The 14,344-nt window shown below is 36.1% G+C and overlaps 1 protein-coding gene across 4 annotated transcripts; it reads right to left on the bottom strand.

Annotated features, from left to right (window-relative positions):
* Positions 1–3,157: 3,157 nt before the first annotated feature.
* LOC125262734 lies at positions 3,158–14,344 on the bottom strand. Of its 4 annotated transcripts, XM_048181600.1 has the most exons (13): positions 13,116–14,344; positions 12,766–12,814; positions 12,252–12,592; positions 11,868–12,161; positions 11,705–11,785; positions 11,181–11,282; positions 6,847–7,013; positions 6,256–6,316; positions 5,960–6,113; positions 5,760–5,818; positions 5,341–5,649; positions 5,150–5,233; positions 3,158–3,641 (listed from the first exon to the last, which is right to left on the bottom strand). In XM_048181600.1, exons 4-13 carry the CDS (start codon positions 12,148–12,150, stop codon positions 3,463–3,465), a joined length of 1,479 nt encoding a protein of 492 aa, XP_048037557.1. In that variant the 5' UTR covers positions 12,151–12,161; positions 12,252–12,592; positions 12,766–12,814; positions 13,116–14,344; the 3' UTR covers positions 3,158–3,462. The 4 variants fall into 4 exon arrangements, with proteins under 4 accessions (XP_048037557.1, XP_048037555.1, XP_048037554.1 ...); XM_048181598.1 differs by having other exon boundaries at positions 5,760–6,110; positions 13,116–14,337; XM_048181597.1 differs by having other exon boundaries at positions 5,760–6,113; positions 13,116–13,698.

Raw genomic sequence — 14,344 nt, 5'->3', positions numbered from 1 at the left:
AAAGATTCATCGATTTTGGCAGAGGGTGGAGAAGAGCCGAGCACACACATAAATAGGTGCGGGTTGGAAGGGTTTTACTCTGTAGATTTTACCAATCAAACAAAGTAATCAGATTAATCAAAATAAATATGCAATATTTAATTTTCTTTTTAAATTTTGGGAACAGGAATTATAAAGTAAAGACTAGTGTCCTGTCACTTCACTTCAATGAGAACTGTGAGCAGTTTTATAAGTTGGACAATGGCGCCCTCTAGCTTGCAAAGTGATGTTATAGTTTGCAAAGTGCTTGATGAATTGTGATAGGGTGTCTGTGTTTTGAATAATTGACCTATCCACTCAGAAAGAGTATACCTTTAATTTTAACATGTGAAGCACATGTTGTCAGCAGGAAATATCTATATCAGGGTATCCACCGTAGTGCTAAACTGAGGTGGCACATCTTGTCAACAGGAAATACATATCAGGATGTAGCTACTCTCACTTCACTTCATACACTTCATACCACAAGGACAAAATAACATTGCAACCTGGACTGCATGGAACTTACTAAAAATAAAAACATGACACAGGGTTTTGTGTATAGGGGTTATTGAATTTGCTCCACTCCAGGTAAAATCAGATCAATCAATCAATGTTGCTTTAAAATAAAAAATAAAATAAAAAAAATGACACAAATCAGGGTTTTAAACTGTACAAGTTATACATGGTTCACTGGAATAATATTCTAGAATAATGAGTTTTGTGGAGGTGACTGTTAGCTGGATGAAGATCACTCTGTACTGAATACAGCAGCTCTCAGTCTTCAGGTCAGGGTGCAGGATAAGGTCAGACGCAACACTGACCTCTACAGGCTGTTGACAGGATCTCCATGGACAACCTTGAGAATATTATTGATGCAAAAAAATCTGATCATTGATGTTCATATTGATGAAAACATGGGGAAGAGGTTGTGTTGGAGATAAGATCATATTTTAAACTCAGTGACATACTCACACATTACCATGATAATCAGGAGAACAGGAGTTAGCAGTGCAGAGATGAACGAATCGATCCAAATTTGACAGTTTTCTGTATTTTTATGCTTCTATACAGAATAAAAATATGTATGTATGTAATGTGTAATACCTCTAAAGCTCTCTCTGTTCTCATAACAGTCAGCAGGAGACAGGTGGAGAATCATTGATTGGCTCAGGGATGAGTGATTTACCCAACACGAGTAGTTTGTACAGTCAGATACATTCAAATATGAATGGAGGGTGAATGACCCATCTGGGTTGGTTTTGTTAATGTTGTAGCCTATGTGTGAGAGACATTTCTCAGGTACTGACTGTTATAACTAATAGCATTGCAAATGAAGAAGTGATGTTGGTCTGCAGTCGTGGTGTAATTTTAGTCAAGTCAGAAACGAGTTCAACCAATCAAACTGTGGCAGTCTGAGATAATACACAATTAGTGTGTATGTGGAAGAGAAACAAATTAAATCACTCCTTGGGTGCTTAATACAGTTACAAAGTGCAGTGTTTTGTTTTGTTGATCAGTATTCATCTAGCGAGCAGCCAATCACAACTGTTTTTTTCTTTCAGGCCTTCATTGATTGGACGACACCAGTATAACAGTGTTGCAAGGCTCTGAAAACAACTCAGGGTTTAGCCGAAGAAGAAACATTATGACCTGCAGCTGAGTGACAATTTCTAAAAAATAAAAAAAAATAGAAATTTAAATAGTGAAACCAAATGTCCTTGTAAGGAACCCTGCATCGGCCCAAAAACGGAGTCCGACGCCCCCGGGCGAAGGTTAACACGTGTATGCCTTTTCAGCGCCTCTATTAAGTTCACTTAATTTCACTCCCTTAATCTGACTCCAATTTCAAATGATTCTTACACTTAGGTTGTGTTTCCAATTAGAAATTCATCATTAGTTATGCATTAATTTAGATATTTGATGATTCTGGATATTCCATATTTCAATTGTTCAGTCATTAGGGACCCGATGCCGCACAGAGATACTCGCCCCGGGATTTCGCGGTAAACTCACGGACATAAACTCGCCAGTCTGATCTTCGTCAGAGGGTGTAATAAGTGGGCTAATACCTTTAGTCGGTTGCCTACTGCTCACTCGAACAAAAGTGTATTTTAATTTAGCCACTTCCATACAACTTGCTAAATCAGTGGTAAACAGAAATCAAAAGGTCTTCAGATGAAGTGCCTACTGCTCCTTCATTCATGCGCCTTCAGTTTGTTCTACCCTGGACACAGATTTACGGTAGCATTAGCCTCCCATAATTTACTGGTAATAATGATATCAGGAGAATCCAGAGTAAATCAAATATAACATTTTATTTGTCAGGTAACAGTGTATCGTGTCAATTACACACATAACCAATTAAAGCCAATTCAGAACTTATAAATGCATAACATCGATTCCTCAAAGAAATGCATATATACACAGTGATGGGTGAATGTCTTCAGACATTCACCCATCTCTGTGGGGTCCTCTCCTACAGATGATCCCCCATGACTGCTTTGCACTTTACCTTATATACAGACCAGAACAGAAAGGATCATAAATATTTACTACACCAACACCTGTTTTGGGGGAGAGGAGTGGGTTTTCACAAAAGGCACCACCCAAAAGAGGACAGAATTTTCCTTAGTTTTCAATCTTCTTCATGATACTAGTGACTGCTGTTACCAATCGCACTGAGACAAATTAAATGATACCAAACATGAAAAGGGAAAAACAATAGATACACAAGTTACATTATATGTTTTGAATAACTTTCAGTGACTTGAGCCAGAGGAAGGGGAGGTGTGTGTGTGTGTGTGGTGGGGGAGGCGTTGTCCTTTTGGGGTTAGGGCAAGGCGTCGTCCATTGCTACTTCTTTGAGATCTTCTTTCCAGATTAAAGTTTTATTACTTTATTGCAGGACGCTTTATCTCAGTTTTTGTTTAGCAGGAAAATCAAGCCTTACACCCTGTACACCTTATTTGCTTATATTTGTCTCGAACAAGACTCTTTTTAGAGCATCATCTTCATGATCTGACTGAGCAGCTGAACTGAGAAAATGAAGCGGTCTGGTTATTTTAACCACACAGTGTTTACATGCAAGGTGGATGTAGGTCACGGGAAAAGGTGCAAAAGCAGTACATGTGACAAATAAAGTATTAACTATTTATTAATAATTATTTAAATAGGTAGTACGTCAACACAGGAGAGAAAACTGCACTTAGCAAACAATTTCATTGAGTTTTTAAGTTGCACATAACAGAGGCCTCATTGTATTTTCAGTGTCATATATTTTGTCAACACACATATATACAATCAAAATGTTAAGCGAAGTTAAAAAAAACAACAGAAATATAAAACATATAACTATATTACATACACAAGTTGTCATTTTGTCAGTGAATGATATAGACATGGATCAAGCGATCATTGTAAAAGGTATTCATTCGGTGTTTATCATGGAAATGAGCGGACTCCAACAGGGCTGCACGGAACTGGATGATGGTCACCCAGTGTTGAATACACTATCTCAGTCTGCAGGTGAGCGTGGAGGACAGGCTCAGGTGTGAAACTCACTCCTACAGCAGATGCAGACCGCCTACGTGCTCTTTCTGGAAGAACGTGAGAACTGATTGCTATTATGGGTCAAAAAGCAATGCATAAGAGGAGTCGTCTTCACCCCCCTTTTTGTTAAAAACAGTTTGCACTGTTATTTTGTTTACATGTTTATATTCTGTATAAAATGTCATTTTTATTTTCTTAAAATGGATTCATGAAGAAACACACAACCTGTAAAACAAGACTACTTCTGATATTCATACTGTGAACAGCTAGGGGGCCTATAGGTAGGAGGCGTATGCGTATTTCACTTCATGTAAGATCATGTGCGTGAGTACACACATCATCTGATAAACTGTTCATGTTTTGGTCATTTCAATTTGAGTCACAGTAAAGAACCTTGGTTTCATCATGTTTGTGAGTCATTGTCATTACTCGGGTGTGTTACATTATACGTTGTAAAAAAATTTGCTGAAAGAAATTAGTACAAATGTACTCATTTTGGGGTGCTAATTACAAAAACAGTGTTTATTTTGCTCTAGATTGTCAAACTTAATATGAAGTACGATGTGCATTTTGTAGCATTTTTGTTTTCGACAACCACTTGTAAAGTAAAGAACTGTATTATTGTAAGGTGAAGAGCTGTGACATCACTTAGTGACCATTTACACATACCATTATCAACTAAAAATGGAAAACAATTTATGCATTTTGGCCATTCACAACAACAGCATTTTGGGGGCCTAAAAAAAGAACTTTTGAATACGGGTTTCAAAATGCTATTTTTTTTTTTAAACAATGCTGTTATCGTCGTGAATTTGTGAAAACGGTAACATCGTGCGTATTTTGTGTTTCTTTACAAAGTGATGCTGCCAACTACTGGCCTGGCATGCATAATACAACATTTTCAGTCGTTTTCACGATCTGTCAATGGGGATCGTTTTGACAAAGGAAAAACTTTTCCGTTATTAGTATTTAGTATTATTTGAACATATTTTTCCACTCCTAAATGATACAAAGTTTTGACATTTGCCTGCTTTAGTTATTTTGATAAGTGCATTAAAGCATTAAAGTAGGCCTATATCATTTATACATATAAATTAAAAAATGTTTATTGTGAAAAATTTTGTGAAAAAAACTGTATGTGATACAAAGTATTGATATTTTTGAACTCAGCATCATCAAATTAGATAATATTAGGTCTTATTTTGCAAATCAGCAGAAATTAATTCAAGGAACAGCAACTCAAAATGCTCTTTTTTTCAAGATGCAGGGCTGTGTTATTGGAGTATGTTTTACAAGAAAATTTCACGTTTAATTCAAGGTTACTTGTCATATCTTTGTAATTTTTTGTTAAATTTATGAGCAATTTCTTATTGAAAACTCTTTCACTGTAAATCCCACACCAAATTACTGAACATATGAAGGGATATGGAAACTTCATTATTCTTTCATGCATTTGTTTGTTTGTTAGATTTCACTAATATCATTATTCTGTGGTAAAGATTCCATACCAAGAGAGTGGTTACTGAGATTTAAATTGATAGGAACAGACAATATGTTTTGAAGATCAAATATTACTCACTGAAACGCTCACACACAACTGTCATAATCAGTATTGCGAGAATCAGCAGCACACAAGTCATCAGAGTCATCCATGTAATTTTATCTATAAAAGAGGGATATTGAGCAGAATTACATAACAAAATTATTGCTATTATGTGCTGTAAATTAAAAAATATGTAATACAGAGGTAATGTATGTAATGTGTAATACCTCTAAAGCTCTCTCTGTTCTCATAACAGTCAGCAGGAGACAGGTGGAGAATCGTTGGTTGGCTCAGGGATGAGTGATTCACCCAACACGAGTAGTTTGTACAGTCAGATACATTCAAATATGAATGGAGGGTGAATGACCCATCTGGGTTGGTTTTGTTAATGTTGTATGTGTGAGAGATGTTCTGAAATCCTCCATTTCTCATCCACACCAGCTTCAGAAAAGAGGGGTAAAACCCCTCAGAGCGGCAAAGAATCTCATGAAATCCATCTGATGCTCTTACGTGTGAAACAGACACGTTGGGGTGTGCTATAATAAATAAAAGAGTTATTAGAAAAATGCTTATTGAGCCGATATATATTATATAATATCTACACTCATGTCACTATGATTTCTGATTATAGTCAAAATAATCTTACCAATCACTTGAACAAATGTTCTTTCTTCTCTCAAAGGCACAGAAGGAGGTGGTATGTTTCTTGTCACAACACATTTGTAAATGTCAGTATCATTTATCTGCAGATTTGACACCTCAAATGACATTTCAACTCTCTTTGGAATCCAAATGAATCTAAATAGAGCTTTACATGAGTGATTTATCCATGATTTGTTAACATACATTACGGAGCACAATGTATTGGTAGTTTCCAGTTTCACTGTGAAACTTTCAATGTCACTTGATGGTTTGTAGTTACAGCTGATATTGACCGACTTTCCTCGATCAACGGTCTGAACTAAGGTGCCATTGAATTCTGTATGTCCATCTATAACAACTGAAAAAACAGGACACCCAATAAAAATTATGTTTTGCATTTGAAGTCATATTAAAAAAAAAAAACTTTATTGTCATTTTTGCATCATGATGGGTCAATGCAAAGAATTTTCACATTTTGAACAGTATTGCATAATCATTACCAGAAAAGAAAGACAGCAGCATCAGTGCAAATGTGGTCACAGAGTTACACTTTGATGATATCTATTAAAAATAGACAGAGAAATACAGTGATACATATTTAGACTACTAAAGAATTTTTTTTTTTTTTTTTGGTTTGTTTGCAATAATGACTGTTTGACTTACATGCTTAGGTGCTTAGTTAAATAAATAAATATGAAATATTGATTAGAACTGAAATTGTTAAATGAGAGGATACAAAATACATGAAACTAGCACGAAAACTAACAGACCGCTTGCTAAACCCAACGGTAGTTATACAGCATTTTTTTTTAAAATGTATTTGACCATAGAATGCCACAATTGACCAATTAAGCATTCAAGAACATAAGCAGCTAGTCTTTTCAAAAACGTGATACATTTCAATACTACAAACATCACATGAATTACTCTATAGCTATGCTTCACAAAACTGACCAAACCATGTATCACATTTGAATGAAAAAAATAACAAAGCAAAAGCTGGTTCAATCTATTTACGAAATTCACCATCAACAAAAAACATTTTTGCATAGATATATTATTATTTTAACATGAAAATCTCATATTCTCACCATTTCATATATCGGAAACTGCGTCCTCTTTTGCATTTTGCAGGTACTGGCTGTTCTAACACATGATGGTGCAAATGAAGAAGTGATGTTGGTCTGAGGTGGCGATGTAAGTTTAGTCAAGTCAGAAACACGCTCAACCAATCCGACTGAGGCAATCTGAGAAAACACTTAATTTGTAGACAGAAAAATAAACAAAAGCTTTTTTTTAAAAATAATTATATATATATATATATAATTAAATATATAATTAAAACATGACAATAAAGAGTAGGCTACTATAAGTTTCCCATTAAGTTAAACAAACAACCAACAATAAAGTTGATATGTATTCATCCAGCAAGCAGCCAATCACAATGTCCTTTTTTAAGGCCTTCACTGATTGGAGGGGACCAATATAAGAGGCATTACTCATTGTCCAAGATACAATGGAGAAGTAACATCATGACCTAGCTGTCTGACAATGTCTAAAAGTGCAAAGGAGCTTAAATGTTTAAACCAAATGTCTTGCAGACCTCATTTGCTCATAACTGTCTGCACCAAGACCTCTTTTGTAGAGCATCTTCACGCTCTGAAGAGGCGGTAAGGTCTAGTTATTTTAACCACATCGTGGTTGTATACACGTGAAATGCAGAGAAGTTTCAGATGCAGTTGAAAAGGAAGTTTTCTTTGTTTATTTATACAGTATATGCAATGCTATTTTTAATGTTTAGTTCCACATGTTAAAGTTTGCCATCCTTTTATTCATGCAATTGATGTGAAGAAATGTTTTTGCTCTATGTTACGTTTGTTTGTGTTTTGGTAAGGTGGTAGCCTAGTCTTAAAGTCGTCATGAAATGGAAGTTTCAATAGTCTTTTCTTCCCTATTGTAGCATATATTCAAGTGACACGGCTTCTTAAAATAAGAAAAATGTAGGGCAGGACTTGATTAAATCGCTGAATTGTTGTGGTTTGCTATTACTGTTATCTCATGTAAGTGACAGTTTTTTCCGCCCTCACGTGGAGAAGAGAACTCAGAAGAGAAGAGTACTCTAAATGACCGAGGACCACACGGTATGTTCACGCCATTATGAGTAATTATGAGATTTCAACTTGTAAAAACGCTTTCACGTCTGCGTAGAGCTCGCAATTTCAACTTTCTGAGAGCTCCTACTTGTACCAAGTACCGCAGCACCACCTGACTGCTGTAGATTTATTTAGACATTAATAGTGTTGCCATAGAAATGCAAAATTCCCAGTCCGATGATGCGAACAACATCGTGTGTTGTCATCTCGAAATTACGGTAATTACGACATGCCGTGAACGCCTGCTGCTAGTAGCTGCATGACAATTATGTGTTCTGAAATCGGCTCAAAATATCAACCATGTTTCCTCTGACTGGATGGAATCATAGTCTGAATCCCATCATACACTATGTGATTTTCTGTGTAATTTGCCAACACAGACTTCCCAAATTCTACAGACTGATTGAATGAACACTGCAGAAAATGAGAAGTAGTAAAGCAGTTGCAGATAATCAGAGCTATGCTGTAAACTGCACGATTGCAATGTTTGATTTTGCTTAATAAACAATACATTAGTTATATAATAGGGTTAGTTCACCCCAAAGTGAAAGTTTTGTCATTAATTACTCATCCTCATGTCGTTCCAAACCCGTAAGACTTTCGTTCATCTTCAAACACAAATTAAGATTTTTTTGATGTAAAATGGAGGGTCTGTCCATCCATTGACTGCCTTTGCAACTTGATCTTTGACCCTTAAAAAAAAACCTCTTCTGGAAGCTCAAACACGCTGCGAGATCCAATGTGGTTCATTCTCGTGTCTTGTGTATTACGCAGCACGTTTGAGCTTCTGGAAGAGGTTTGTTCTTGTGCGTTATTCATGTTCGGTTGAGCTTCTGTTTATGTTTGCATGTGAGTAAAGCCTAAATTAAATCTTTTTATAATAAAAAGAGATCGAGTCTCTTCAGAAAATTTGGACTAAACCACTCAATTTACAATTTGGAAATTGGAATTTTTCCAATTTCTTTATAATCTTTTTAACCCTTTCGCACGTAAGTTTCAAATATTCTGTCTGACCCCCCAGCGTGAGTTTTTTAAGGCGACCGTTATTTAGAATGTATCACTTTATGGTTTCCATGGTGACACGTCATTGCTTGTTATGTTACACACCGCAGCACTGTATGAATGATGATCTGCTTTCATTTAATTTTTCCTTTTTTATTCAAAATATTCACAAATTTGTTAACTATAGCATGAAATATCTAATATTCCGATTGCCAAATATGTGCAAGTGGATGTGTTTTGCTGTTTAAACACCTTTATAACGATCGCGTTAGTTGAGCCATATGAGCGTTGGGTGCCGCCATGTTAGTTTGCACCGCGCAGAGAATCGGATCTGTTGGATTTACAAGCCGTGAATTTATCCACTTCTCCCGAAATACATGAAAGTAGGCTAAGTGTGCCGGTGAACTGGGGAAGAATAGAGTAAGCTTTTAAGTTACTTTCACAATGTATATCTGATATGAATTAAACGTGTTGTCAAGTTATAATGGAAAGGGTTGTTATTTCCGCTTCTATAGACATCATTGTGTATTTTACAAACTCTAAATATATTGTTTTGTTAGTACCCATGTGCATTTAAATGTCTGAAACCTGAAATGAACATTATTTGGTTGAAAACACTGCATATATGTGATATGAAAAGCGCTGCGCGCGTCCGTCTCTGGTTTAGCGCCAGTTAAAGCGCGCACGCACATTTGAATTTGGCAGTTGATCACGTAATGCACTGAACGTTCTAATCACACCGGTGTGATCGTACGCTCCTGGGGCCAGCCAAGACTGATCACACCGGTGTGATCGTACGTGTCAAAGGGTTAAAGTGTCAAAGTGGTAGTTGCATAGCTGTCTATGGAGGGACAGAAAGCTCTCAGATTTCATCAAAAAGATCTTCATTTATGTTCCGAAGATGAACAAAAGTCATACGAGTTTGGAATGACATGAGGGTAAGTAATTAATGACAGAATTTTCATTTTGGGGTGAACTAACCCTTTAAGCATCTGAATGAATCACTGTTTTTTGAACAAAACGGTTAAATGAATGATTCAATTAATCACCCATAAAGAGTCACTTGTTTTGTTCCTGAATGAATCATGTTTGAACAAATCCATTAAGTGAATTCAGTGCCTCACTTTTAATAACAACCACTTGTCTTGTTGTTAATTGAATCAGTTATTTTAATCACTTGGTTGAGTGAATGATTCAAAGACTAGCATGTTTCATTCCAGAATGATTCAGTGTTTCTAAACAAATAAGTTGAATGCATGATCAGTTGAATACATGACACTTGTTTATAAAAAAAAAAAAACATTGTTGCCTTACGTATCGATGTAACCTGCTGAAAGACTCGCCGAATCTCTTCCACTAATGCACTTTTGGATCGCTATACTTGGCCAATCAAATTGGAACTACTGTTGTACAACTACTGTTGTATAATTGTACTATAGTCATGGGCGTCAGAAGCCAAAAAAATGTGGGTGGGTCCTCCCTCCAAATGTTTTTTTATGCAGTTATATATATAGCTTTTGATTTTCTTGGTGTACATATATGCATTTTAAGACGTTTTAAGGCCAACAAATTGGATAACAATGGCTTAAACCATGTCAACAGATACATACATGCATGCATGCACAGTTTTGATCGCACGTTTGGTAATTCCATGACTTAATTTACCTCAGAATAATGATGGTGCATGCACGTAGTTTCTTTAGCGCTTTAGTTAACCTATAAAAAAGTAATATGCAGCGCGCGCCGGCGCATTTGCGCGAGCAATTCTTGAGTTCACGCTTCGAGCACAGTAGGCTATAGCCTAACGGCTGATTGGAGCTTTACTGACATAACCTGACAACATCTCATCTGATCGCAGTTCACTGTTGTTCAACTGAAGCTACCTTTTCCGCGCTCGTTTGACTTGCGGCTGGCGCTGAGGCGAAGGTGAAATGCGCGTCTGAAAAGTGTCCCGTTTGCTGTGGTCGTAAAGAGACATTTCTTTATAAACGCAGCGTTTTACTTGGCGATGTTTTAAAAAATATTTTTATTTTTGGTATTTTTTATGCTCTGTTGGTGGTTTGTGGAGTAGCATCACCTGGGGAAGTGAGTGGGTCCAATATCATTGGTCTTAAAAAGTGGGTGGGTCTTGTCCCACCCACATACAATGGTTCCGACGCCCATGACTATAGTGAATACACAGATCCGTCATTGTAAAATGTCTTCATTCAGTGTTTATTGTGGAGATGAGTGGACTCCAACAGGGCTACATGGAACTGGATGATGGTTACCCAGTGTTGAATACAACATCTCAGACTGCAGGTGAGCATGGAGGACAGGCTCAGGTGTGACACTCACTCCTACAGCAGACACAGACCGCCGACCTGCTCCTCCTGGAAGATCATTAAAACATTTATTCAGTCATTGCGATGGTGATGAAAGTCTGAATTACATACAAGGGAAAATTAACACTCTATTAATTAAAAATAGAACATCATCTGTAGATTTGTGGTCATGATCAGATTAGACGACTGAGGTCATTAAGGTTTCACCAATAAAACCAAGAACTGATACTAAGCATGGTATATTTGTGACTCACTGTGACTGCTGAGGTATAATGTTACTTTTTTATAATTATGCGATAACATTACATGACATGATGCCTAATGACATTTTGCTTGCAATTAATATGAAGATATTCTGATAGAAACACTTTCAACAACAACAACAACAACAAAAAAGTTTCTACACAGTTTCCATTTCAGAATGACATTTAAAACAAAATTTGACTTTTAGGATGGACAGTGAGACTTACTGTAACGTTTACACATGACTGCAATGATCAAAAAGACAGCCAACATCGAAGAGACGATAAACACCACATTCACAGTTACACCTACAAGACAGAATAATTCCCAAGGCCTCATAAATACATGTAACACATTTAAATAAGAAATACACGATGTCTCAGAACTTACCTCCTCTTTCATAGCAGACAGAGCTTGATAAACTGGCCACAAGTGGTTTGTTTAATGACGAGTGGTTTACCCAGCAGGAGTAGATTGTGTCAGTGAAGGTTTGTGGCGGCAGTATAAGGTATGATTTCTGATTGAAGGATCCATTGAATGATTTGTTTGAGTATGAACTGTTGAGGACGTCTCCATCTCTGATCCACAGCTGTTCAAGAGAATCGTGGTAAAATCCCACAGAGCACAGAATCATGGGAGATCCATCAGGCCTCTTCACACAGGATAGAGACATTAAAGGATGTACTGCAAATAGTGGAGGAATTAAAAAAATATTATTATATATTATTATCAATCAATCAATCCATCTATCTGATTACAAAAAAGTATACTTACCAATAACTTGAACTCTTTCTATTCCCAGATCCTCTTCAGGTGGTTTTGCAATCCTCTTCACAGTACAGGTGTACGTGCCGGTATCCTGAATTTCAAATTTAATAGCTCAAATGATATTTCCATAGTCTTATTAATCCATATGAATCTGATGTGATCTTTACAATCTTGTTTTATCCATGAATCCACACATAAATACGAACACAGTGTATGATTTAAAGTTTGAAGCTTCACTCTCATGATTTGTGTGTCATTTGTTCGTTTGTAGTTGCAGCTAATTTTGGCAGACTGTCCATGGCTGACAAATAAAGTTGTAGTGTGATTTACTGCCGCATTGCCAAAAGCTGAAAAACAAAGACCAACAACAACTTGAATTTCTCATGCTTTCTTATTGCACACGCAGGTGCTTCCTGTGTAATTTGCTGAGGCACAAAATTTCTGATAGATTTAACATCAAGTACTTGATGATACATTGTGATCTCTTTAGTTAGATGATATTTAATGCAATTTCTATTACCGAAAACCGAAGACAGCAGCATCCACCCACAACAGATCAGAGAGAAACGCTGCAAAAAAAGTTTACACATTAAACAGAAATATCATATGAAGTATATCATTTCAACAAAGATCTTATGTATTAAGAGATAGGATTCAGAGCAGCATATTTTGAATTGGTTAAGACACTGAAATTTAACAAGCATCAATTTTTGAAAACGTTTACTTTTTTGCATACAGTGATAGCATTTTTTCCATTTTAACAAAAACAAAAGAAAGATTAAACCTGCTTTCAACTTAGTAAACACATTATATTAATTTAGATCTAAAAAATAATTTTCACATATCGTCATAAGAATATCACACACTCACCATCCCTCTTTCCTGGGAAAGTGTTGCTTGTGGCTGCTGTCTCAATGTGTTTTGCTGAAGTGCCTCATGCTGAAACTGGGCTGAGGTTGTGATTTCCTCTTTATGTAATGCAAAAAGTTTGTAGCAGTAGACAGCAATATGTGATCTGGATCCCGTCAAATTCCTTGTATACTTTATCGAACGTTTTAAAAAGAGGAAATGACTACAATCATGGTACTAGACAAAAATTAATCAAAACAAATAAGAAGAACACAACTAACCAAACAAAATCTTACAAACAAAATCAGGACTGTTTGTCCCATTTTCTACCACCAACAGAGAGTAATATAGAGATGTAAATTGGTTTAATTTATTTATTTTATTTTAATTTTATACTCTATATCTGCTTGTTAGCCGAGAGTGCGAGAAAAGGATGTAAACGGTTTGCATCATATCTTCGTACTTGTCAACCACAAACACTGGGCAGGATTGGAAAATTTAGTTTCAGGCCTATGACGCACCCACTGGTATTTATTTAGCACTGAAGTTAACTTTGTTCAAAGACCATTATTCCTAGTGAGAACTGGGGTTTTTGCATTTTTCACTGCAACCCACAAGTTCATCAGTGCCTAGATCGTGTGAGATAGCAACAGTTTGTTTTGACAGTAGAGTGGCTTTGACGCAAAACATTTTTATGACATGTTATTTACAAAAAATACACACAATTCATTTGTAAATAAAATACAGTTTCAATATCATTAGTCCAAAGACCATAACAAAAACAAAAGTCATGTGACAAAAAGTGCAAAGAGAGATCGCAATTCCCTAGCATTTTAGACAAGAAAAATAGATATGAATTTCCTGCTCATAATCATAATTTAATTTAAAGGGGTCATGACATGAGAAATCAAATTTGCCTTCATCTTATAAGAGGTCTTTATACCATTAAAACGTCCTACAAGTTTCATAGCACAAAACCGTCCTCCTCATTATAAACAAAGCATATATATTTGCATCTGACTACCTCCAGAGCAAGATATCGACGAATAGTTATACATCATCACACCATAGGCTCCACCCACCAGCATTCAGTCACTTAAAAGGCACAATATGTAAGATTTTTGAATTAAAATATCCAAAAACCACTAGCACAATGTTATATATTTTGCTGACTTGTGTACTTACATTATAGCAAATGTTTGCAAGAATGTTTAAATGTTTAAACAGACATATGACAAAGATATGGCATA

Source organism: Megalobrama amblycephala, linkage group LG2, assembly GCF_018812025.1.
Source record: "Megalobrama amblycephala isolate DHTTF-2021 linkage group LG2, ASM1881202v1, whole genome shotgun sequence".
NCBI classification, from domain to species: Eukaryota; Metazoa; Chordata; class Actinopteri; order Cypriniformes; family Xenocyprididae; genus Megalobrama; species Megalobrama amblycephala.
This window is presented reverse-complemented; position numbering and strand designations above follow the sequence as displayed.

Bases quoted from the DNA above. Each gene is read 5' to 3' on its own strand.
- LOC125262734 (XM_048181597.1), bottom strand. From the start codon at position 12,150: ATGTCTCTATCCTGTGTGAAGAGGCCTGATGGATCTCCCATGATTCTG. The intron at 11,283-11,704 runs GTAAGTCTCACT...ATGATCTTCCAG, and splicing joins AGTCATGTGTAAACGTTACA to GAGGAGCAGGTCGGCGGTCT. The intron at 7,014-11,180 runs GTAACCATCATC...CTACAAATTAAG, and splicing joins GATGTTGTATTCAACACTGG to TGTTTTCTCAGATTGCCTCA.